The 27,641-nt window shown below is 48.7% G+C and overlaps 1 protein-coding gene across 1 annotated transcript in view; it reads left to right on the top strand.

Moving 5' to 3' along the window:
- The first annotated feature begins 1,289 nt into the window (after positions 1-1,289).
- Positions 1,290-27,641, top strand: part of LOC143981399 (BICD family-like cargo adapter 2) — a 41,255-nt gene continuing 14,903 nt past the window's right edge. Inside the window, exons 1-3 of the mRNA XM_077479228.1 lie at positions 1,290-1,447; positions 23,388-23,690; positions 25,862-26,077. Coding sequence (XP_077335354.1) covers positions 23,400-23,690; positions 25,862-26,077 — 507 coding nt within the window. The 5' untranslated portion in view covers positions 1,290-1,447; positions 23,388-23,399. The remainder of the gene's footprint in view (positions 1,448-23,387; positions 23,691-25,861; positions 26,078-27,641) is intronic.

The raw sequence follows: 27,641 nt of genomic DNA, 5'->3' as shown, positions 1-27,641 counted from the left end.
GAGCTAGTTGGGTGCCCGGTGTCTAGGATGGATTATAGTTGGGTGCCCGGTGTCTAGGATGGATTATAGTTGGGTGCCCGGTGTCCAGGATGGATTATAATTGGGTGCCCGGTGTCCAGGATGGATTATAATTGGGTGCCCGGTGTCAAGGATGGCTAATAGTTGGGTGCCCGGTGTCCAGGATAGGAGCTAGTTGGGTGCCCGATGTCCAGGATCGGAGCTAGTTGGGTGCCCGGTGTCTAGGATGGATTATAGTTGGGTGCCCGGTGTCTAGGATGGATTATAGTTGGGTGCCCGGTGTCCAGGATGGATTATAATTGGGTGCCCGGTGTCAAGGATGGCTAATAGTTGGGTGCCCGGTGTCCAGGATAGGAGCTAGTTGGGTGCCCGATGTCCAGGATCGGAGCTAGTTGGGTGCCCGGTGTCTAGGATGGATTATAATTGGGTGCCCGGTGTCTAGGATGGATTATAATTGGGTGCCCGGTGTCCAGGATGGCTAATAGTTGGGTGCTCGGTGTCCAGGATAGGAGCTAGTTGGGTGCCCGATGTCCAGGATCGGAGCTAGTTGGGTGCCCGGTGTCTAGGATAGGTCATAGTTTGGTGCCCGGTGTCCAAGATGGGGGATAGCTGGGTGTGTGAAGTCCAGAAGTGACAGTTGGATGCCTGAATGTTTCTACCAATTGGCACATCATCCAGCCACAGCAGTTCTCAGACAGCCAGAAGTGGGTCTGGGTGGGGCCCCTGTGACCTCCACCTGCATGAAAGCCTTGGGGTTGGATGTGGCCTTCACCTACCTTTCACCTGAACATGATGGGAAGTATTTGGGGACAGGTTCAGATGACTCCAGGCTTGCTGGAAGGATTGTGTGTGGTTCTGATGGACCTGAACATGACGTTCCTCCAAGGACGGGTTATATATTCGGGTCCCCCTAGAACGGGGCAGAAGCTGTACTCTTACCATTCCTACCATCTCATCGACTTTCATCAGACCGAAGTGATTATGCAGATTCCCTGATCCTCGCTCTCCTTAATCCTCTTTAATTGAGAACCTTCTTCTTCAGTAAGTGACGGGTGAGGCGGTGAGCGCAGACCCCGCAGGGAGGGGGAAGGGTCGTCCTTCATGTATGGTCACAGAGGTGAATGGAGGGTGGTGAAGTTGTGGTGTTGAGGGGAAGAGATTTCTCTGCACACAGGTGACTTCCTGACTGAGGAATGTCGGTGTGTGTAGCGCCCTCTGGCTGTTTGTCCTGGTTGCAGAGTTACAGGAGAATGTGAAGGGAGGGGGGGGGGGTGTAATCTGTTCTCCCCTCCCTCTGTAACCACACCTGTCATCTGCGTACATCTCCGAGGAGGAGGAGGAAGAGGAAGAGCGATCACCGAGAGAGGGAGAACGTTCACCTGCCGCTCCACAACTGACATGACCCCCCAGAGACCGCCTGACCCTACAGGTGAGTGAGCGCCCCTCGCTGTGTCCTTCTCACCTGACCTACCTGTCCCGGGATAGTCCCGCCCCACCGCACTCTGCAAGGTGTCTGTTACCTAGTGACAGTGTGTATACTGACCGTGTGTATACTGACAGAGCAGTGTGTATACTGACTGACAGAGCGGTGTGTATACTGACAGAGCGGTGTGTATACTGACTGAGCGGGGTGTATACTGACAGTGTGTATACTGACAGAGCGGGGTGTATACTGACAGTGTGTATACTGACAGAGCGGGGTGTATACTGACAGTGTGTATACTGACAGAGCGGGGTGTATACTGACAGAGCAGTGTGTATACTGACAGAGCGGGGTGTATACTGACAGTGTGTATACTGACAGAGCGGGGTGTATACTGACAGTGTGTATACTGACAGAGCGGGGTGTATACTGACAGTGTGTATACTGACAGAGCGGGGTGTATACTGACAGAGCAGTGTGTATACTGACAGTGTGTATACTGACAGAGAAGTGTGTATACTGACAGTGTGTATACTGACAGAGAAGTGTGTATACTGACAGAGCGGTTTGTATACTGACTGTGTATAATGCCAGAGCTGTGTATACCGACAGAGCGGTGTGTATACTGACGGTGTGTATACTGACAGAGCAGTGTGTATACTGACAGAGCGGGGTGTATACTGACAGAGTGGGATGTATACTGACAGTGTGTATACTGACAGAGCGGTGTGTATACTGACAGAGCGGTGTGTATACTGACAGTGTGTATACTGACAGAGCGGGATGTATACTGACAGTGTGTATACTGACAGAGCGGGATGTATACTGACAGAGCGGGATGTATACTGACAGTGTGTATACTGACAGAGCGGGATGTATACTGACAGTGTGTATACTGACAGTGTGTATACTGACAGAGCGGGATGTATACTGACAGTGTGTATACTGACAGAGCGGTGTGTATACTGACAGTGTGTATACTGACAGAGCGGGATGTATACTGACAGAGCGGGGTGTATACTGACAGAGCGGTGTGTATACTGACAGTGTGTATACTGACAGAGCGGGATGTATACTGACAGTGTGTATACTGACAGAGCGGGATGTATACTGACAGTGTGTATACTGACAGAGCGGTGTGTATACTGACAGTGTGTATACTGACAGAGCGGTGTGTATACTGACAGAGCGGGATGTATACTGACAGTGTGTATACTGACAGAGCGGGATGTATACTGACAGAGCGGGATGTATACTGACAGTGTGTATACTGACAGAGCGGTGTGTATACTGACAGTGTGTATACTGACAGAGCGGTGTGTATACTGACAGTGTGTATACTGACAGAGCGGGATGTATACTGACAGAGCGGGGTGTATACTGACAGAGCGGTGTGTATACTGACAGTGTGTATACTGACAGAGCGGGGTGTATACTGACAGAGCGGGATGTATACTGACAGAGCGGTGTGTATACTGACAGAGCGGTGTGTATACTGACAGAGCGGGATGTATACTGACAGAGCGGGGTGTATACTGACAGAGCGGTGTGTATACTGACAGAGCGGTGTGTATACTGACAGTGTGTATACTGACAGAGCGGGATGTATACTGACAGAGCGGTGTGTATACTGACAGTGTGTATACTGACAGAGCGGGGTGTATACTGACAGAGCGGTGTGTATACTGACAGAGCGGTGTGTATACTGACAGTGTGTATACTGACAGAGCGGTGTGTATACTGACAGAGCGGTGTGTATACTGACAGTGTGTATACTGACAGAGCGGTGTGTATACTGACAGAGCGGTGTGTATACTGACAGTGTGTATACTGACAGAGCGGGGTGTATACTGACAGAGCGGTGTGTATACTGACAGTGTGTATACTGACAGAGCGGTGTGTATACTGACAGAGCGGTGTGTATACTGACAGAGCGGTGTGTATACTGACAGAGCGGTGTGTATACTGACAGTGTGTATACTGACAGAGCGGGATGTATACTGACAGAGCGGGGTGTATACTGACAGAGCGGGATGTATACTGACAGAGCGGGGTGTATACTGACAGAGCGGGATGTATACTGACAGAGCGGGGTGTATACTGACAGAGCGGGGTGTATACTGACAGAGCGGGGTGTATACTGACAGAGCGGTGTGTATACTGACAGAGCAGTGTATATACAGTATCCAGGGCTGTTTTTAAGGCAGGGCAAAAGGGGCAGCTGCCCTGGGCCCTGTCACTGTTGTGGGGCCCAAAGCAGCCGCCTCACACTTGCCAACTATCCTGGTTTACATTCCCTCACCCCTTGAGGTTTTAGTCCTGTGCTGTGTCCCAGATGACTCACCTGCAGACCCCGTGTGTACATGTAAATTACCGGCATTCATATGTAAATAGCGGCGGCTGGCGGCAATGATATGTATATCATGTCCCCCCTCAGGTCATATCCACAGTAATCTCTAGCAACCAATCAACAAGCAGAAATCATGTGCTGTAACCTCTAGCAACCAGTCAGTGAGCGGTAATGATACACTGAAACCTCTGGCAACCAATCGCAATAGCCGCCTGATCGGATTCAGTAAACTGGTTTTGAGTCTAGCTGCTATTTATTGTATGTCTCAGAGCAGGTGGAGAGCGAAACTGCATGGGGGGAGGGGGGCCCCCAAGAAAAGTTTTGCCCAGGGTCCAATCAATATTAAAGACAGCCCTGACAGTATCTCACAAAAGTCAGTACACCCCTAAGTGAAAATGTCCAGATTGGGCCCAAAGTGTCAATATTTTGTGTGGCCGCCATTATTTTCCAGCACTGCCTTCACCCTCTTGGGCATGGAGGTCAGCAGAGCTTCACAGGTCACCACTGGAGTCCTCTTCCCCTCCCCCATGATGACATCACAGAGCTGGTGGATGTTGGAGACCTTCCCCTCCTCCACCTTCCCTCTGAGGATCCCCCACAGATGACCAATAGGGTTTAGGTCTGGAGACACGCTTGGCCAGTCCATCACCTTTACCCTCAGCTTCTTTAGCAAGGCAGTGGTGGTGTTGGAGGTGTGTTTGGGGTGGTTATCATGTTGGAATACTGCCCTGCGGTCCAGTCTCTGAAGGGAGGGGATCATGCTCTGCTTCAGTATGTCACAGTACATGTTGGCATTCATGGTCCCCTCAATGATCTGTAGCCCCCCAGTGCCGGCAGCACTCATGCAGCCCCAGACCATGACACCCCCACCACCATGCCTGACTGTAGACAAGACACACTTGTCTTTGTCCTCCTCACCTGGTTGCCCCCACACACGCTTGTCACCATCTGACACCAAATACCTTTATCTTGGTCTCATCAGAGCACAGGACATGGTTCCAGTAATCCATCTCCTTAGTCTGCTTGTCTTCAGTAAACTGTTTGTGGTCTTTCTTGTACATCATCTTTAGAAGAGGCTTCCTTCTGGGACGACAGCCATGCAGACCAATTTGATGCAGTGTGCGGCGTATGGTCTGAGCACTGACAGGCCGACCCCCCACCCCTACAACCTCTGCAGCAATGCTGGCAGCACTCATACGTCTATTTCCCAAAGACAACCTCTGGATATGACGCTGATCACGTGACCTCAACTTCTCTGGTGGACCATGGTGAGGCCTGTTCTGAGGGGAACCTGTCCTGTTATACCGCTGTATGGTCTTGGCCACCGTGCTGCAGCTCAGTTTCAGGGTCTTGGCAATCTTCTTATAGCCTAGGCCATCTTTATGTAGAGCAACAATTCTTATCTTCAGATCCTCAGAGAGTTCTTTGCCATGAGGTGCCATGTTGTACTTCCAGTGACCAGTATGACAGAGTGAGAGCGATAACACCAAATTTAACACACCTGCTCCCCATTCACACCTGAGACCTTGTAACACTAACGAGTCACATGACACCGGGGGAGGGGAAAATGGCTAATTGGGCCCAATTTGGGGATTTTCACTTAGGGGGTGTACTGACTTTTGTTGCCAGCGGTTTAGACATTAATGGCTGTGTGTTGAGTTATTTTGAGGGGACAGGAAATTGACACTGTTATACAAGCTGTACACTCACTACTTTACATTGTAGACAAGTGTCATTTCTTCAGTGTTGTCACATGAAAAGAGAGAAGAAATGTCACTGGGGGGGGGGGGGGGGGGGGTGTACTTACTTTTGTCAGATAATGTATATACAGAGAGACTAAATATGATGTGTGTATATATACACATACACACACACACACACACACACACACACACACACGGAGGGGTGTACTTACTTTTGTCGGATCCTGTAGGTAGGTGGTGTGCGGTCAGTCGGTGAGAGGAGGAAGTGGGGTACATTTGGAGTGAGGTGGGGCCGTGTGTGGAATGTCTATAATAATAATAATTGTCTGATAATAATGGGAAGGTGAGTCGGTGACCTCATTATATGGTGACATCATTATTACCAGCATCAGCCAATCACACGTCAGCCTTCTACAGTCTGATCTCTGACTCCTGGCTTTAGTCATGCTGGGATTTGTAGTTCCTCGGGGTGTTGGGGACTCCAGTAGAGCCGTGTACGGCCCCCTACTGGTCACATCATTCTGGGCACTGGAGCCTCTGTATGGGGACAGTACGACACACAGCAGCCTCCCCCACACTGAGCTGTGCATGCAGTGATGTCATAGTACGGATGGCCAATAAGAACGTGTCTGTGTGCTGAGCGCTGTGTATAGCATTGTGTGTACAAGGACATGTGTGGGCTGTACTATACACTCACCGGGCACTGTATGAGGACCACCCATACAATCGCTCGGTAACACAAATTGCTAATCAGCCAATCACGCGGCAGCAGCTCAATGCATTTGGGCATCTTGACGTGGTGAAGACGACTTGCAGAAGTTCAAACCGAGCCTCAGAATGGGGGAAGAAAGGGGATCTGGGTGACTTTGAAAGTGGCGTGGTTTTTGGTGACAGACGGGCCGGTTGGAGTATTTCTGGGATCTTCACACACATCCATCTCTCTGGGGATTACAAAGAATGGTGGGAAAAAGGGGAAAATATCCAGTGAGCGGCGGTTGTGTGGAGGAAAATCCCTCGTTGAGGTCAGAGTAGACTGGGTAGGCTGGTCCCCGATGGTAGAAGGACAACAGGAACTCCAATAACCTCTCTATTCATTTCGAGGCCGGGTGACATGAGGTCAGAATTGGGTGAAACACCCCATATATACAGAGAGGACGGAGGAGGGGCGAGAGGGGCTTTAAAGGTACCAAAGATTTGAAAATAAACAATACATTTCAGAAAAATATACATTTTATGATAAACAACTCTTAAAATTCCGATAAGCATTTGCGAGAATCCCGTATCAATTTTTTTTACATGTACAACCGCTTCTTAGTCTACATGTTTCGCTCAGACGAGCTTCTTCAGGAGATTCTTTTTTGAAGTGTCACACGAAGTAAAGTAAAAGAAACAATGTTTATAGATGATTATACGTGAAAAGTTGTGGAAAGATAAAATCACAAAGTGTGTTAAAAAAAAAAAAAAAAAGAGTTGCGATAATATCCATTGTTATAATGTAATAATGAAATATTGTAGAAAATGATACTTTATATAACATGATGAGAGGCGGAGCGCCTCCCGGGGGCTTGTCCTGAAATATCCATCACCCAATGAAGACGGGAATCTTAAAACTACAGGAAATTTTCATCCAGAGAGAAAAGATACATTTTATTATTTACATCAAAAATTGTAACATTATAATATTGGAACCTTTTATATTTCATTTCTAATCGAGATCATTTTCATCGATATTAAAAAAAAAAGAATTGGATGTAAATAATAAAATGTATCTTTTCTCTCTGGATGAAAATTTCCTGTAGTTTTAAGTTTCATCCAGAGAGAAAAGATACATTTTATTATTTACATCAAAAATTGTAAAATTATAATATTGGAACCTTTTATATAATTTCATTCCTAATCGAGATCATTTTCATCAATATTTTAAAAAAAGAATTGGATGTAAATAATAAAATGTATCTTTTCTCTCTGGATGAAAATTTCCTGTAGTTTTAAGTTTCATCCAGAGAGAAAAGATACATTTTATTATTTACATCAAAAATTGTAACATTATAATATTGGAACTTTTTATATTTCATTTCTAATCGAGATCATTTTCATCAATATTAAAAAAAATGAATTGTATGTAAATAATAAAATGTATCTTTTCTCTCTGGATGACAATTTCCTGTAGTTTTAAGTTTCATCCAGAGAGAAATGATACATTTTATTATTTACATCAAAAATTGTAACATTATAATATTGGAACCTTTTATATTTCATTTCTAATCGAGATCATTTTCATCGATATTTAAAAAAAAAGAATTGGATGTAAATAATAAAATGTATCTTTTCTCTCTGGATGAAAATTTCCTGTAGTTTTAAGTTTCATCCAGAGAGAAAAGATACATTTTATTATTTACATCAAAAATTGTAACATTATAATATTGGAACCTTTTATATTTCATTTCTAATCGAGATCATTTTCATCGATATTAAAAAAAAAAGAATTGGATGTAAATAATAAAATGTATCTTTTCTCTCTGGATGAAAATTTCCTGTAGTTTTAAGTTTCATCCAGAGAGAAAAGATACATTTTATTATTTACATCAAAAATTGTAAAATTATAATATTGGAACCTTTTATATAATTTCATTCCTAATCGAGATCATTTTCATCAATATTTTAAAAAAAGAATTGGATGTAAATAATAAAATGTATCTTTTCTCTCTGGATGAAAATTTCCTGTAGTTTTAAGTTTCATCCAGAGAGAAAAGATACATTTTATTATTTACATCAAAAATTGTAACATTATAATATTGGAACTTTTTATATTTCATTTCTAATCGAGATCATTTTCATCAATATTAAAAAAAATGAATTGTATGTAAATAATAAAATGTATCTTTTCTCTCTGGATGACAATTTCCTGTAGTTTTAAGTTTCATCCAGAGAGAAATGATACATTTTATTATTTACATCAAAAATTGTAACATTATAATATTGGAACCTTTTATATTTCATTTCTAATCGAGATCATTTTCATCGATATTTAAAAAAAAAGAATTGGATGTAAATAATAAAATGTATCTTTTCTCTCTGGATGAAAATTTCCTGTAGTTTTAAGTTTCATCCAGAGAGAAAAGATACATTTTATTATTTACATCAAAAATTGTAACATTATAATATTGGAACCTTTTATATTTCATTTCTAATCGAGATCATTTTCATCGATATTAAAAAAAAAAGAATTGGATGTAAATAATAAAATGTATCTTTTCTCTCTGGATGACAATTTCCTGTAGTTTTAAGTTTCATCCAGAGAGAAAAGATACATGTTATTATTTACATCAAAAATTGTAACATTATAATATTGGAACCTTTTATATTTCATTTCTAATCGAGATCATTTTCATCAATATAAAAAAAAAAAGAATTGGATGTAAATAATAAAATGTATCTTTTTCTCTCTGGATGAAAATTTCCTGTAGTTTTAAGATTCCCGTCTTCATTGGGTGACGGATATTTCAGGACAAGCCCCCGGGAGGCGCTCCGCCTCCCATCATGTTATATAAAGTATCATTTTCTACAATATTTTATTATTACATTATAACAATGGATATTATCGCGACTCTTTTTTACAATCCTTGTGATTTTATTTTTCGACAACTTTTCACATATAATCATCTATAAACATTGTTTATTTTATAATATATTTACTTCATGTGACACTTCAAAAAAAAATCTCCTGACGAAGCTCGTCTGAGCGAAACATGTAGAGTAAGAAGCGGTTGTACATGTAAAAAAATTGACACGAGATTCTCGCAAATGCTTATTGTCATTTTAGTTGTTTATCATAAAATTTAGATTTTTCTAAAATGTATTGTTTATTTTTCAAATCTTTGGTACCTTTAAAGAGGAAATAAACCCTGATGAATTCACTTCCTCTTTGATTCCCTGCAAAGGTAAAGCATAATGGACTACTGTGCATCGCATCGCATCGCATCGCATAGTAGTCCATTATGTGTCACTTACCTGACACAGGAGCCAGCGAAGTCGCCGCTGTCCCCTGTAGTCCGGCGCATCCATCTTCTCGGTGGGTCTCGCTGCTCCGCCGCTGTAATTCGTGGAAGCCGCGATGACGTCACTCCCGTTGGGGAGCCACCACTCGCGGCATATCACTGTTCACCGCGGCAAGCTCAGTGCGCCTGCGCGTCGCTGTCTACGGTGCATGCGCCTGTCTTTCGCCAAATATCTCATAAAACCGTGTAGGTTTAGGAGATATTTCTTGGACCTACCGGAAAGCCTTAATCTAGGCTTACCTGTAGGTCATAGTGTGTTGTAAGGGTTTACAACCACTTTAAAGTCCCTCTCGCCCCTCCTCCTTTCTCTTCAATAACCCCTCGTTACACCCAAGGAATGCAGAATACCATCTCTGAACACACAACACATCCAATCTTGAAGCAGATGGGCTACAGCAGCAGGTGCCACTACTGTCAGCTAAGAACAGGAAGCTGAGGCTACAATTGGCACAGAATCAGCAAAATTGGACAATAGAATATTGGAAAAACGTTGCCTGGTCTGAGGAGTCTGGATTTCACCTGCGACATTCTGATGTGGGGTCAGAATTTGGATTCTACCCTGCCTTGTATCACCGGTTCAGGCTGGTGGTGGGGGTGTAATGGTGTGGGGGATGGGGTGTCCCCATCTTCGGGGGTTCTAACACTAAATTATTCGCCTGGGAAGTTTATTTCCATCTCCGGCATTAATAAGTGTAAATATATACAGAGTACAAGGAGGATGTTGTGCAGAAAATAAAGTTAATAAAATGAAAAATACAAATAAATTTCCAATGCTCAATAAACCAGCCATGTGGCTAAAATGAGAGGAATAATTATACTGGAAACAACGCAACGTATCCATAAAGTACAGAGTGTCCCAAAAAAGAGGCGTGTCCACTCTGTGCAAATAAGCAAACGCACTGCAGAGGCAGCCAAAAAAATAATAATAAAAATCATCCAAAATCTACAAGTCGATATGGGAACTGATATTCACTTTTTGGATGATTTTTATTTTATTATTATTTTTTGGCTGCCTCTGCAGTGCGTTTGCTTATTTGCACAGAGTGGACACGCCTCTTTTTTGGGACACTCTGTACTTTATGGATACGTTGCGTTGTTTCCAGTATATAATTATGTAATTATTCGACAAATCGAATGTTGTGATGTCACTATGGAGGAAAATCTCTGAGGAACGTTTCCAACACCTTGTTGTATCTCCGCCACCAAGAATGGAGGCCAAAGGGGGTCCAACCCGCTACTAGCAAGGGGGGCCTAATAAAGTGTGGGGTGAGCGGATGTTGCCATGTGACGTCGGGGGATGGGATAAGGTTCGGCGGTGACGTCGGGGGGTGGGATGAGGTTCGGTGGTGAGGCAGGGGATGGGATGAGGTTCAGTGGGGGATGGGTTGAGGTTCGTTGGTGACACGGAGGATGGGATGAGGTTTGGTGGGGGATGGGATGAGGTTTGGTGGTGAGGCGGGGGATGGGATGAGGTTCGGTGGAGGATGGGATGAGGTTTGGTGGGGGATGGGATGAGGTTTGGTGGTGAGGCGGGGGATGGGATGAGGTTCGGTGGGGGATGGGATGAGGTTCGGTGGTGAGGTCGGGGGATGAGATGAGGTTCGGTGGGGGATGGGTTGAGATTCGGTGGTGAGGTCGGGGGATGGGTTGAGGTTCGGTGGTGAGGCAGGGGATGGGATGAGGTTCGGTGGGGGATGGGATGAGGTTCGGTGGGGGATGGGATGAGGTTCGGTGGTGACGTCGGGGGGTGGGATGAGGTTGGGTGGTGACGTCGGGGGATGGGATGAGGTTCAGTGGTGACATGGAGGATGGGATGAGGTTTGGTGGGGGATGGGATGAGGTTCGGTGATGAGTCGGGGGATGGGATGAGGTTCGGTGGTGAGGTCGGGGATGGGATGAGGTTCGGTGGTGAGGTCGGGGGATGGGATGAGGTTCGGTGGTGAGGTTGGGGGATGGGATGAGGTTTGGTGGGGGATGGGATGAGGTTTGGTGGTGACGTCGGGGGATGGGATGAGGTTCGGTGGTGAGGTGGGGGATGGGATGAGGTTCGGTGGTGAGGTGGGGGATGGGATGAGGTTCGGTGGTGACGTCGGGGGATGGGATGAGGTTCGGTGGGGAGGTGGGGGATGGGATGAGGTTCGGTGGTGACGTCGGGGGATGGGATGAGGTTCGGTGGTGACGTCGGGGGATGGGATGAGGTTCGGTGGTGACATCGGGGGATGGGATGAGGTTCGGTGGTGACGTTGGGGGATGGGATGAGGTTCGGTGGTGAGGTGGGGGATGGGATGAGGTTCGGTGGGGGATGGGATGAGGTTCGGTGGTGACGTCGGGGGATGGGATGAGGTTCGGTGGTGACGTCGGGGGATGGGATGAGGTTCGGTGGTGACGTCGGGGGATGGGATGAGGTTCGGTGGGGGATGGGATGAGGTTCGGTGGTGACGTCGGGGGATGGGATGAGGTTCGGTGGGGGATGGGATGAGGTTCGGTGGTGACGCGGGGTGGCGGGGAGATCTCTGGGTGTGGATTGTATGGTGATTGTGTAAGGTGCGTGGTATCGGCACACTCGTTCTGCTGGTCTGACCTGTACACAGAGCTTCTCACACCCTCCGACCTGACAGGTGACACAATTCCCTCCCACACAGATATATATATATATGTGTGTGTTAGTCTTTGTATATACTGTGTGTGTATATATATATATACACACACACACGGTATATACGAGAACTATATATACATATACAGTGCCTTGTGAAAGTATTCGGCCCCCTTGAACTTTTCAACCTTTTGCCACATTTCAGGCTTCAAACATAAAGATATAAAATTTTTATTTTTTGTGAAGAATCACCAACAAGTGGGACACAATTGTGAAGTGGAACGAAATCTTTTGGATTTTTGAAACTTTAACTAATAAAAAAAATGAAAAGTGGGGCGTGCAAAATGATTGGGCCCCCTTGTGTTAATACTTTGTAGAGCCACCTTTTGCTGCGATTACAGCCGCAAGTCTCTTGGGGTGTCTCTATCAGTTTTGCACATCGAGAGACTGAAATTCTTGCCCATTCTTCCTTGCAAAACAGCTGGAGCTCAGTGAGGTTGGATGGAGAGCGTTTGTGAACAGCAGTTTTCAGCTCTTTCCACAGATTCTCGATTGGATTCAGGTCTGGACTTTGACTTGGCCATTCTAACACCTGGATACGTTTATTTGTGAACCATTCCTTTGTAGATTTTGCTGTATGTTTGGGATCATTGTCTTGTTGGAAGATAAATCTCCGTCCCAGTTTCAGGTCTTTTGCCGACTCCAACAGGTTTTCATCCAGAATGGTCCTGTATTTGGCTGCATCCATCTTCCCCTCAATTTTAACCATCTTCCCTGTCCCTGCTGAAGAAAAGCAGCCCCAAACCATGATGCTGCCACCACCATGTTTGACAGTGGGGATGGTGTGTTGATGGTGATGAGCTGTGTTGCTTTTACGCCAAACATATCGTTTTGCATTGTGGGCAAAAAGTTGGATTTTGGTTTCATGTGACCAGAGCACCTTCTTCCACATGTTTGGTGTGTCTCCCAGGTGGCTTGTGGCAAACTTTAGACGAGACTTTTTATGGATATCTTTGAGAAATGGCTTTCTTCTTGCCACTCTTCCATAAAGGGCAGATTTGTGCAGTGTACGACTGATTGTTGTCCTATGGACAGACTCTCCCACCTCAGCTGTAGTTCTCTGCAGTTCATCCAGAGTGATCATGGGCCTCTTGGCTGCATCTCTGATCAGTCTTCTCCTTGTCTGAGCTGAAAGTTTAGAGGGACGGCCAGGTCTTGGTAGATTTGCAGTGGTCTGATACTCCTTCCATTTCAAAATGATCGCTTGCACAGTGCTCCTTGGGATGTTTAAAGCTTGGGAAATCTTTTTCTCTCCAAATCCGGCTTTAAACTTCTCCACAACAGTATTCCGGACCTGCCTGGTGTGTTCCTTGGTCTTCATGATGCTCTCTGCGCTTTTCAACAGAACCCTGAGACTATCACAGAGCAGGAGCATTTATACAGAGACTTGATTACACACAGGTGGATTCTATTTATCACCATCAGTCATTTAGGACAACATTGGATCATTCAGAGATCCTCGCTGAACTTCTGGAGTGAGTTTGCTGCACTGAAAGTAAAGGGGCCGAATCATTTTGCACGCACCACTTTTCAGTTTTTTATTTGCTAAAAAAGTTTAAATTATCCAATAGATTTCGTTCCACTTCACAATTGTGTCCCACTTGTTGGTGATTCTTCACAAAAAAATAAAATGTTATATCTTTATGTTTGAAGCCTGAAATGTGGCAAAAGGTTGAAAAGTTCAAGGGGGGCGAATACTTTCACAAGGCACTGTATATATATATATATATATACAGGGCTTGGAAAAAGTATTCAGACCCCTTCATATTCCCCATACGTTCTCAAGTTACAACCAAAAACATAAATGTATTTTATGTGATGGACCAACACAAAGTGTCACATAATTGTCAAATGGAAGGAAAATGATAAATGATACAAATAAATATGTGAAAAGTGTGGGGGAGGGGGATTTGTATTCAGCCCCCTTTACTCCGATACCCCTAACTATAATCTAGAGGAACCAATTGCCTTCAGAAGTCACCTAATTAGTAAATAGAATCCACCTGTGTGTCATCTAATCTCAGTATAAATGCAGCTGTTCTGTGAAGCCCTCAGAGGTTTGTTAGAGAACCTTAGTGAACAAACAGCATCATGAAGGCCAAGGAACACACCAGACAGGTCAGGGATGAAGTTGTGGAGAAGTATAAAGCAGGGTTGGGTTATAATAAAATCTCCCAAGCTTTGACCATCTCACGGAGCTCTGTTCAATCCATCATCGGAAAATGGAAAGAGTATGGGCACAACTGCAAACCTACCAAGACACGGCCGTCCACCTAAACTGACCGGGCCGGGCAAGGAGAGCATTCATCAGAGAAGAGCCAAGAGGTCCATGGTGACTCTGGAGGAGCTGCAGAGATCCACAGCTCAGGGGGGAGAATCTGTCCACAGGACAACTATTAGTCGTCTCTCCACAAATCTGCCCTTTATGGAAGAGTGACAAGAAGAAAGACATTGGAGAAAGAAAGTCATAAGAAGTCCTGTTTGTAGTTTGTGAGAAGCCATGTGGGGGAGGGGGCAGCAAACATGTGGAAGAAGGTGATCTGGTCAGAGGAGACCAAAATTCAACTTTATGGCCTAAAAGCAAAACGCTATGTGTGGGGGAAACTAACACCGCCCATCCCCCGAACACACCATCCCCACTGTGAGACATGGCGGTGGCAGCATCATGTGGTGGGGATGGTTTTCTTCAGCAGGGACAGGGAAGCTGGTCAGAGTTGATGGGAAGATGGATGGAGACAAATACAGGACAATCTTAGAAGAAAACCCGTTAGAGTCGGCAGAAGACTTGAGACCGGGGCGGAGGTTCCCCTTCCAGCAGGACAAGGACCCGAAACATCCAGCCAGAGCTACAATGGAATGGTTTACATCAAAGCATATTCATGTGTTAGAATGGCCCAGTCACAGTCCAGACCTAAATCACATTGAGAATCTGTGGCCAGACTTGAAAATTGCTGATCAGAGACGCTCTCCATCCAATCTGACAGAGCTTGAGATATTTTACAAAGAAGAAGAATGGGCAGAAATGTCCTCTCTAGATGGGCAAAGCTGGTAGAGACACCCCCAAAAAGACTTGTAGAGAAAGGGGGTTCTACAAAGTATTGACTCTGGGGGGCGCCATACAAATGCCCCTCCCCCCACACTTTTCACATATTTATTTCTATCATTTATCATTTTCCTTCCACTTCACAATTGTGTGACACTTTGTGTTGGTCCATCACATAAAATCCCAATAAAATACATTTATGGTTCTGGTTGTAACAAAATGTGGGGAATGTCGGGGGGTATGAATACTTTTTCCAGGCACGGTATATATACTGTATACACTTATAGAGGTTCATATAAAGTAGGGAATATCGGGAGCAGAGGATAACGTTCAGCCAATCAGAGTCTGGATTTATAAAAGATGACGTCTGATTGGAGACTCTCCCGGAATCCATCTTGAATGACTCTGCGATGAGACAAGCGTTCAATGATTGGACGATAGAGAGCCAGCTTGAGAAAGGGGCGTGGTCACAGTTTTATGGTGAAGGATATATAATTATCATATTGTATTATAATCTTTACAGAGTATGAAGAGTCAGTCTGTGGATTAGAGAACATTTTATGAGCGTCATGTCACCGCTCACACCTCTTGGGTCGGATATGTTCGGCTCTCACCCCATTGTTCTCCCTGGTGAGCTCAGTGTGCTGTGGGTGGAGGATCTCATAGAGAGGGAATCGGCCTCTCTGGGAGGTTGGGATTGGGGGAGTGGAGGCTGCAGGCCAGAGAGAGACCTCCTTCTCTACACCGAGGAATGTGAGGCCTCATCTGCCGCAGGAGGTGTGACTGATGGACAGAAATATATATATATATATATACTGTATACAGAGAGTGATGGGAGATATATATATATATACCATCTATATACAGTATACAGGGAGAGGCCACATACAGGATATATATATGTATTTGGTATATACAGATCTCCCACATCCGTCCGACTGCTCAGTCCAGGAGACGACCTCCTGCTACATGAGCCTCCTATCATGGGGTGAGGCTCAGCAATCCTGAAGGAAAAACCAGGAGAATTCCTAAAATATCCCTCCAATCCCATCCTCCGTCCTCCAATCCCATCCTCCAATCCCATCCTCCAATCCCATCCTCCATCCTCCAATCCCATCCTCCATCCTCCAATCCCATCCTCCAATCCCATCCTCCATCCTCCAATCCCATCCTCCGTCCTCCAATCCCATCCTCCATCCTCCAATCCCATCCTCCAATCCCATCCTCCATCCTCCAATCCCATCCTCCAATCCCATCCTCCATCCTCCAATCCCATCCTCCATCCTCCAATCCCATCCTCCGTCCTCCAATCCCATCCTCCAATCCCATCCTCCGTCCTCCAATCCCATCCTCCAATCCCATCCTCCGTCCTCCAATCCCATCCTCCAATCCCATCCTCCGTCCTCCAATCCCATCCTCCGTCCTCCAATCCCATCCTCCAATCCCATCCTCCGTCCTCCAATCCCATCCTCCAATCCCATCCTCCGTCCTCCAATCCCATCCTCCAATCCCATCCTCCGTCCTCCAATCCCATCCTCCGTCCTCCAATCCCATCCTCCGTCCTCCAATCACATTCCTCCGTCCTCCAATCCCATCCTCCGTCCTCCAATCCCATCCTCCGTCCTCCAATCCCATCCTCCAATCCCATCCTCCGTCCTCCAATCCCATCCTCCAATCCCATCCTCCGTCCTCCAATCCCATCCTCCAATCCCATCCTCCGTCCTCCAATCCCATCCTCCGTCCTCCAATCCCATCCTCCGTCCTCCAATCCCATCCTCTGTCCTCCAATCCCATCCTCTGTCCTCCTCCAATCCCATCCTCCGTCCTCCAATCCCATCCTCTGTCCTCCTCCAATCCCATCCTCCGTCCTCCAATCCCATCCTCTGTCCTGTCCTCCAATCCCATTCCTCTGTCCTCCAATCCCATCCTCTGTCCTGTCCTCCAATCCCATTCCTCTGTCCTCCAATCCCATCCTCTGTCCTCCTCCAATCCCATCCTCCGTCCTCCAATCCCATCCTCTGTCCTGTCCTCCAATCCCATTCCTCTGTCCTCCAATCCCATCCTCCGTCCTCCAATCACATTCCTCCGTCCTCCAATCCCATCCTCCGTCCTCCAATCCCATCCTCCGTCCTCCAATCCCATCCTCTGTCCTCCAATCCCATCCTCTGTCCTCCTCCAATCCCATTCCTCTGTCCTCCAATCCCATCCTCTGTCCTCCTCCAATCCCATCCTCCGTCCTCCAATCCCATCCTCTGTCCTGTCCTCCAATCCCATTCCTCTGTCCTCCAATCCCATTCCTCTGTCCTCTAATCCCACTCTCCATCCTCTAATCCCATCCTCCATACTCAAATCCCATTCCTCCATCCTCCAATCCCATTCCTCCGTCCTCCAATCCCATCCTCTGTCCTCCAATCCCATTCCTCCGTCCTCCAATCCCATCCTCCGTCCTCCAATCCCATTCCTCTGTCCTCCAATCCCATCCTCTGTCCTCCAATCCCATCCTCTATCCTGTCCTCCAATCCCATCCTCTGTCCTCCAATCCCATCCTCTGTCCTCCAATCCCATCCTCTGTCCTCCAATCCCATCCTCTATCCTGTCCTCCAATCCCATTCCTCTGTCCTCCAATCCCATCCTCTGTCCTCCAATCCCATCCTCCGTCCTCCAATCCCATACTTCGTCCTCCAATCCCATTCCTCCGTCCTCCAATCCCATCCTCCGTCCTCCAATCCCATCCTCCGTCCTCCAATCCCAATCCTCTGTCCTCCAATCCCATCCTCTGTCCTCCAATCCCATCCTCTATCCTGTCCTCCAATCCCATCCTCTATCCTGTCCTCCAATCCCATCCTCTATCCTGTCCTCCAATCCCATCCTCTATCCTGTCCTCCAATCCCATTCCTCTGTCCTCCAATCCCATTCCTCTGTCCTCCAGTCCCATCCTCTATCCTGTTCTCCAGTCCCATCCTCTGTCCCCCAATCCCATCCTCTGTCCTCCAATCCCATCCTCTGTCCTCCAATCCCATTCTCCGTCCTCCAATCCCATCCTCCGTCCTCCAATCCCATCCTCCGTCCTCCAACCCCATCCTCCGTCCTCCAATCCCATCCTCTATCCTGTCCTCCAATCCCATCCTCTGTCCTCCAATCCCATCCTCTGTCCTCCAACCCCATCCTCTGTCCCCCAATCCCATCCTCTGTCCTCCAATCCCATCCTCTGTCCTCCAATCCCATTCTCCGTCCTCCAATCCCATCCTCCGTCCTCCAATCCCATCCTCCGTCCTCCAACCCCATCCTCCGTCCTCCAATCCCATCCTCTATCCTGTCCTCCAATCCCATCCTCTGTCCTCCAATCCCATCCTCTGTCCTCCAATCCCATCCTCCGTCCTCCAATCCCATCCTCCGTCCTCCAACCCCATCCTCCGTCCTCCAATCCCATCCTCTATCCTGTCCTCCAATCCCATCCTCCGTCCTCCAATCCCATCCTCCGTCCTCCAATCCAATCCTCCGTCCTCTAATCCCATTCCTCTGCCCTCCAATTTCATCCTCTGCCCTCCAATCCCATCCTCTGTCCCCCAATCCCATCCTCTATCCTGTCCTCCAATCCCATCCTCTATCCTGTCCTCCAATCCCATCCTCTATCCTGTCCTCCAATCCCATCCTCCGTCCTCCAATGCCATCCTCTGACCCCCAATCACATTGTCACACTTTATTCTGATTCCCCCTCCGGTGGGGTGGGGGAGGGGGTTCCTCATGGGCGGGAACTGTTTCCTTCCTCATAGGACAATGGAGAGGGTTCTGTCTGGGTAGTACATATGGGGTCAGTCTGTCTCTCTGGGGTGATGAGTGCTAGCTCTGTGGGTTCATGGCAGTGGGCGGAGCTCAGCCTGTCCCCTGTGATGTCACATTTCAGACACAGATTGCTGCACTCTGGTCTGTGTTGGTGATACATGAATGACATGGAGGTCGCCCCCTGGTGGTGGTGGTGGGGGGTGAACTCTTTATACCATGAGAAGATGTTTCCAGGACATTCTCAGGTCTGTGTGGGGCCCCTGGGGGCCCATGGGGGGTCTTTGATCCCAGGTGCATTGTGGGGGGGATTGTTGGTGGAGTCTTTCATGTCCATGGAGTGCAGATCAGGCAGAACGTGTTTCAGGTGTGTGGATGGCCCCCGGGGGAGGACAATTAGAGGGGCCCCGGGAATTGTATGAAGGCCCCCCTCCCCCTCCTCTGTAGTGTCCTGACTTGTAGAGTCTCACTTCATTCGCTGCGCTGTGTTTGTCTTCATTCTCTTTTCATCTCATGGGATCTGATAAAACAGAAAAGGAAATCCCCGCCGATACTTTGTAACATTGTGATGGGAAGATGAATGGATGGGAGATGTGTGGAAGGCTCCGATGGAAGCTGAGGTGACCAGTGACAGCCCCCCATCACATATCCTCCAATAATCACTTCCTGTCCCCGAGACACAACAGGAAGTCAGGGGAATCCCCTCTCAGGGGTCCCCACCAGGGAATTCCCCATCTTCTGGTGATAGCTCCGATTTCCTGTGCTGGAGACAAAGAGCCCGTCCAATCACCTTCCCCCTGGAGGTCAGAGGGGCCCCGTCCACAGGGGATGGGGGGTGACTGTGGCCCCTCCTGTGCGGGGAGGGGGAGGGAGGACTTTTACCTGCACAGGACAGGAGGAGGCGTTCCCCTTTATGTGTGTGTGGGGGAGGGGAGACGGGGAACTCCCCACCTGACATTCCACTCTTCATACCTGGAGAGGGGGGGGGGAACCACGTCTGGGGACACAAATCCCCCCTTAAATCATCACCCCCCTCCTCATACACAGACCCCCCACAAATAATCACCCCCCTCCTCATACACAGACCCCCCCACAAATAATCACCCCCCTCCTTATACACAGACCCCCCCCACAAATAATCACCCCCTCCTCATACACAGACCCCCCACAAATAATCACCCCCCTCCTCATACACAGACCCCCCACAAATAATCACCCCCCTCCTCATACACAGACCCCCCCCCCACAAATAATCACCCCCTCCTCATACACAGACCCCCCCCCCACAAATAATCACCCCCCTCCTCATACACAGACCCCCCCACAACAAATAATCACCTCCTCCTCATACACAAATCCCCCCAAATAATCACCCCCCTCCTCATACACAGACCCCCCACAAATAATCACCCCCCTCCTCATACACAGACCCCCCACAAATAATCACCCCCCTCCTCATACACAGACCCCCCCACAACAAATAATCACCCCCCTCCTCATACACAGACCCCCCCCCCACAAATAATCACCCCCCTCCTCATACACAGACCCCCCACAAATAATCACCCCCCTCCTCATACACAGACCCCCCCCCCACAAATAATCACCCCCTCCTCATACACAGACCCCCCACAAATAATCACCCCCCTCCTCATACACAGACCCCCCCCCACAAATAATCACCCCCCTCCTCATACACAGACCCCCCCCCCACAAATAATCACCCCCCTCCTCATACACAGACCCCCCCCCCACAAATAATCACCCCCCTCCTCATACACAGACCCCCCACAAATAATCACCCCCCTCCTCATACACAGACCCCCCCCCACAAATAATCACCCCCCTCCTCATACACAGACCCCCCCCCACAAATAATCACCCCCTCCTCATACACAGACCCCCCACAAATAATCACCCCCCTCCTCATACACAGACCCCCCCCCTTAAATCATCACCCCCCTCCTCATACACAGACCCCCCCACAAATAATCACCCCCCTCCTCATACACAGACCCCCCCACAAATAATCACCCCCCTCCTCATACACAGACCCCCCCCCCACAAATAATCACCCCCCTCCTCATACACAGACCCCCCCCCCTTAAATCATCACCCCCCTCCTCATACACAGACCCCCCCACAAATAATCACCCCCCTCCTCATACACAGACCCCCCCACAAATAATCACCCCCCTCCTCATACACAGACCCCCCCCCCCCACAAATAATCACCCCCCTCCTCATACACAGACCCCCCACAAATAATCACCCCCCTCCTCATACACAGACCCCCCCCCCTTAAATCATCACCCCCCTCCTCATACACAGACCCCCCAAATAATCATCACCCCTCTCCTCATACACAGACCCCCCACAAATAATCACCCCCCCTCCTCATACACAGACCCCCCCACAAATAATTACCCCCCTCCTCATACACAGACCCCCACAAATAATCACCCCCCTCCTCATACACAGACCCCCCCCCACAATTAATCACCCCCCTCCTCATACACAGACCCCCCCCCACAAATAATCACCCCCCTCCTCATACACAAATCCCCCCTTAAATCATCACCCCCTCCTCATACACAGACCCCCCCACAAATAATCACCCCCCTCCTCATACAAAGACCCCCCCCCCACAAATAATCACCCCCCTCCTCATACACAGACCCCCCACAAATAATCACCCCCCTCCTCATACACAGACCCCCCACAAATAATCACCCCCCTCCTCATACACAGACCCCCCCACAAATAATCACCCCCCTCCTCATACACAAATCCCCCCACAAATAATCACCCCCCATCCTCATACACAGACCCCCCACAAATAATCACCTCCCTCCTCATACACAGATCCCCCAAATAATCCATCACCCCCTCCTCATACACAGATCCCCCAAATAATCATCACCCCCCTCCTCATACACAGATCCCCCAAATAATCATCACCCCCCTCCTCATACACAGATCCCCCCAAATAATCATCACCCCCTCCTCATACACAGACCCCCCCAAATAATCATCACCCCCCTCCTCATACACAGACCCCCCAAATAATCATCACCCCCCTCCTCATATACAGACCCCCCAAATAATCATCACCCCCTCCTCATACACAGACCCCCCAAATAATCATCACCCCCCTCCTCATACACAGACCCCCCAAATAATCATCACCCCCCTCCTCATACACAGACCCCCCCATAAATCATCACCCCCTCCTCATATACAGATCCCCCAAATAATCATCACCCCCTCCTCATACACAGATCCCCCAAATAATCATCACCCCCCTCCTCATACACAGACCCCCCAAATAATCATCACTCCCTCCTCATATACAGATCCCCTAAATAATCATCACCCCCTCCTCATATACAGACCCCCCAAATAATCATCACCCCCCTCCTCATACACAGACCCCCCCATAAATCATCACCCCCTCCTCATACACAGACCCCCCAAATAATCATCACCCCCCTCCTCATACACAGACCCCCCAAATAATCATCACCCCCTCCTCATACACAGATCCCCCAAATAATCATCACCCCCCTCCTCATACACAGACCCCCCAAATAATCATCACCCCCTCCTCATATACAGATCCCCTAAATAATCATCACCCCCTCCTCATATACAGACCCCCCAAATAATCATCACCCCCCTCCTCATACACAGACCCCCCATAAATCATCACCCCCTCCTCATATACAGACCCCCCATAAATCATCACCCCCTCCTCATACACAGACCCCCCCCCCAAATAAACATCACCCCCTCCTCATATACAGACCCCCCATATCATTACCCCCCCTCATACACAGACCCCCCCATAAATCATCACCCCCCTCCTCATACACAGACCCCCCATAAATCATCACCCCCTCCTCTTACACAGACCCCCCATAAATCATCACCCCCTCCTCATACACAGACCCCCCAAATAAACATCACCCCCTCCTCATATACAGACCCCCCATATCATTACCCCCCTCATACACAGACCCCCTCATAAATCATCACCCCCCTCCTCATACACAGACCCCTCCATAAATCATCACCCCCTCCTCTTACACAGACCCCCCCATAATTTATCACCCCCTCCTCGTACACAGACCCCCCCATAAATCATCACCCCCTCCTCATACACAGACCCCCCAAATAAACATCACCCCCTCCTCATATACAGACCCCCCCATATAATTACCAATCTCAAACACAGACCCCCCCATAAATCATCACCCCCCTTCTCATGCACAGACCCCCCGTTCCAGTGAAGGGGATTGGGCTGTAATTGTATGATGTGTGACCATCTGATGGAATTCCTTCTCTCTCCTCCAGACGTGACATCCAATGACATCGGGAGAGGCGGAGAGCCAGGGTGGGATCCTCCGGGGCTGGAGCGGGGGTCTCCCCTCCCCCACCATGGAGGAAGACTTCTACCCCTTCCTGCTGGAGAGAAGAACATCCTACCTGGGCGAGGAGGAGTCAGAGCAGCAGGAGGAGGACCTGAGCCTGGCCCTGGAGAGGAAGAACAAGGATCTGCTCCTGGCTGCTGAGCTGGGGAAGGCCCTGCTGGAGAGGAACGATTATCTGGAGAGGGGGAGAGAAGCGCTGGAGGAGGAGCTCCGAGAGACCCGTGAGGTGAGAGGATACGCCAGCCTCATTATAATATGGGGTGGAGTTCTTTATAATGGCCAGATCCTTGGGGGCGGGAATGGGGAATATCCCCTCCTCCACCATGGAGGAAGATTTCTACCCGAGAAGTCCTACCTGGGTGAGGGGGTGGAGCTTAACATTTATCAATTGGCCCCCAGAATTTCTAGATATCCAATCACAAGCCCCTGATACATATCTGGATATATCCACCAGTGGCATTTTATAGCCTAGTGGGTGGAGTCAATCCCAGCTTTCTTATATGTCAGTGATAGGTGGAACCTAGTGGGTGGAGTCAATCCCAGACTTCTTATATGTCAGTGATAGGTGGAACCTAGTGGGTGGAGTCAATCCCAGACTTCTTATATGTCAGTGATAGGTGGAACCTAGTGGGTGGAGTCAATCCTAGACTTCTTAATTGTCAGTGATAGGTGGAACCTAGTGGGTGGAGTCAATCCCAGACTTCTTATATGTCAGTGATAGGTGGAACCTAGTGGGTGGAGTCAATCCCAGACTTCTTATTTGTCAGTGATAGGTGGAACCTAGTGGTGGAGTCAATCCCAGACTTCTTATATGTCAGTGATAGGTGGAACCTAGTGGGTGGAGTCAATCCCAGACTTCTTATATGTCAGTGATAGGTGGAACCTAGTGGGTGGAGTCAATCCCAGACTTCCTATTTGTCAGTGATAGGTGGAACCTAGTGGGTGGAGTCAATCCCAGACTTCTTATATGTCAGTGATAGGTGGAACCTAGTGGGTGGAGTCAATCCCAGACTTCTTATATGTCAGTGATAGTGGAACCTAGTGGGTGGAGTCAATCCTAGACTTCTTATTTGTCAGTGATAGTTGGAACCTAGTGGGTGGAGTCAATCCCAGCTTTCTTATATGTCAATGATAGGTGGAACCTAGTGGGTGGAGTCAATCCCAGACTTCTTATTTGTCAGTGATAGGTGGAACCTAGTGGGTGAGTCAATCCTAGACTTCTTATTTGTCAGTGATAGGTGGAACCTAGTGGGTGGAGTCAATCCTAGACTTCTTATTTGTCAGTGATAGGTGGAACCTAGTGGGTGGAGTCAATCCCAGACTTCTTATATGTCAGTGATAGGTGGAACCTAGTGGGTGGAGTCAATCCCAGACTTCTTATTTGTCAGTGATAGGTGGAACCTAGTGGGTGGAGTCAATCCCAGCTTTCTTATATGTCAAGATAGGTGGAACCTAGTGGGTGGAGTCAATCCCAGACTTCTTATTTGTCAGTGATAGGTGGAACCTAGTGGGTGGAGTCAATCCTAGACTTCTTATTTGTCAGTGATAGGTGGAACCTAGTGGGTGGAGACAGTTCCAGACTTGAATACTCTATTGGTGAGATCTCCTTACCAAAATTCCTTCCTCTATTCCTGTAAAACTGGGAGTTTTATGTGTTCCAGCTAGTCTTGTCACTTTCTACATAATATGAGATACATAAAAAACTCAGCACAGGGATGGTGGGAACCCCTCATAATGGGCACAGCGGGTGTACAGGGATGGAGGGAACCCCTCATAATGGGCACAGCGGGTGTACAGGGATGGAGGGAACCCCTCATAATGGGCACAGCGGGTGTACAGGGATGGTGGGAACCCCTCATAATGGGCACAGCGGGTGTACAGGGATGGTGGGAACCCCTCATAATGGGCACAGCGGGTGTACAGGGATGGTGGGAACCCCTCATAATGGGCACAGCGGGTGTACAGGGATGGTGGGAACCCCTCATAATGGGCACAGCGGGTGTACAAGGATGGTGGGAACCCCTCATAATGGGCACAGCGGGTGTACAGGGATGGTGGGAACCCCTCATAATGGGCACAGCGGGTATACAGGGATGATGGGAACCCCTCATAATGGGCACAGCAGGTGTACAGGGATGGTGGGAACCCCTCATAATGGGCAAAGCTGGTGTACAGGGATGATGGGAACCCCTCATAATGGGCACAGCGGGTGTACAGGGATGGTGGGAACCCCTCATAATGGGCACGGCGGGTGTACAGGGATGGTGGGAACCCCTCATAATGGGCACGGCGGGTGTACAGGGATGGTGGGAACCCCTCATAATGGGCACAGCAGGTGTACAGAATCCAGCAAATATCCGTTTTGTTTGGTCTCCATGGCTGGTTGTTGTCTTGCAGCGGTTGGAGCAGGAGAAGCACGCTCTGCGTCTGAAGATGGAGGTGCGGGAGAGTGAATGGAGGTCACAGATCACGGATCTGGAGAGCGACCTATCAGAGGCCCGGCTACAGCTCAGACAGCTCATGTCAGAGCACAGAGAGTGCGGACGGGAGAGCTCCACCGCCGTACACGAGATGTCCGAACAGAACCAGCGACTGCTGGAGCAACTAGCTCAGGTGAGAGGGGGGTGGTCTATAGGTCCGCCATATTGGGAGACCCCAGTCTGATCCCTTACCTGAGGTGGGAGACTGTAGTGCTGTGTCTATCCTGTCTATCTGCCCCTGCTGGGGTCAGTGATGGTACAGTCCCCTCCATCTGCCCCTGCTGGGGTCAGTGATGGTACATTCCCCTCCATCTGATGGGGTCACCTATGGTGGCACAGTCCTATCTTCCCCGATGGGATCACCTCTTTCAGCCCTATGTGAAGTTAACAATGGTAGTATGATCCCCTCGATCTTCTCCTGGTGGGGTTACTGATGGTGGTACGGCCCCTTCTAACTGCCCCTGGTGAAGTTCCTGATGGGGGTACAATCTCCTCCAATTGCTCCTTGTAGCTTCCCTGATGGTGGTTTGCCCCCCCCCCCCCCCCGCCCATGCAGTCAGTGATGGTGGTACAGACTCCTCTATCTGCCCTTGGTGAGGTCACTGATGGTGGTATGGTCCCTTTTTTCTGTCTCTGGTTATCACTGATCGTGGTACAGCCCCCTCTATCTGTCCTTGGTTGGGTTGCTGATGGTGGTGTAGTCTCATCTTATCTTTACCTGGTGCGGTTACTGATGGTGGTATGGTCTCACTATTTGCCTCAGTGGGGTTACTGAGTCCCTATCTGTCCCTAATAAGGTCAATGTTGGTGGAATGCTCTCATCTATCTGTCTCTGTTGGGGTCACTGATGGTGGTATGGTTCCCCTCTATCTGCTCCTGGTGGGGGTCACTGATGGTGGTGTGGTTCCCCTGTATCTGCTCCTGGTGGGGGTCACTAATGGTGGTATGGTTCCCTTCATCTTCTCCTGGTGGGGTCACTGATGGTGGTATGGTTCCCTTCATCTTTTCCTGGTGGGGTCACTGATGGTGGTATGGTTCCCTTCATCTGCTCCTGGTGGGGGGTCACTGATGGTGGTATGGTTCCCTTCATCTTCTCCTGGTGGGGTCACTGATAGTGGTACAGTCCCCTCTATCTGCCCCTGGTGGGGTCACTGATGGTGGTGTTGTCCCCTTTATCTGCCCCTGGTGGGGTCACTGATGGTGGTCTTGTCCCATTTTTATGGCCCTGCTGGGGTCACCGATGGTGGTACAGTCCCCTCTATCTGCCCCTGGTGGGGTCACCGATGGTGGTACAGTCCCCTCTATCTGCCCCTGGTGGGGTCACCGATGGTGGTACAGTCCCCTCTATCTGCCCCTGGTGGGGTCACTGGTGAATACACGGTCCCCTCTATCTATTCCTGGGGGGGAGGGAGGTCTCCTGATGAGGTGACACCGGAGACGGATTAGGTTGTCACACACGACGGGAGGGATTAGAGTGTCAGTGATGGGATCAGACTGAGAAGTGAGCAGCTGTCCCCGGATAAGACGATTACCTCCTAATAGGATTGTGTGATATGGGGGGATTCCAGCAGGTGGGGGGGATGGAGCTGTCCTCTGTGGGAACATCATCCTCCAGTACGGTGTTCGCACTCTTTTCATCTGATGTCCCCGATGGTAGAGTACGGCGGATGGGGGGATGGGGGGCGCAGCTTTCAGGG

The sequence above is a fragment of the Lithobates pipiens genome, unplaced genomic scaffold, assembly GCF_037356315.1.
Source record: "Lithobates pipiens isolate NorthernLeopardFrog02 unplaced genomic scaffold, aLitPip1_a1.2 Scaffold_148, whole genome shotgun sequence".
NCBI lineage: Eukaryota > Metazoa > Chordata > Amphibia > Anura > Ranidae > Lithobates > Lithobates pipiens.
The sequence above is the reverse complement of the archived record's forward strand: the minus strand, read 5'-3'. Positions and strand labels throughout refer to the sequence as shown.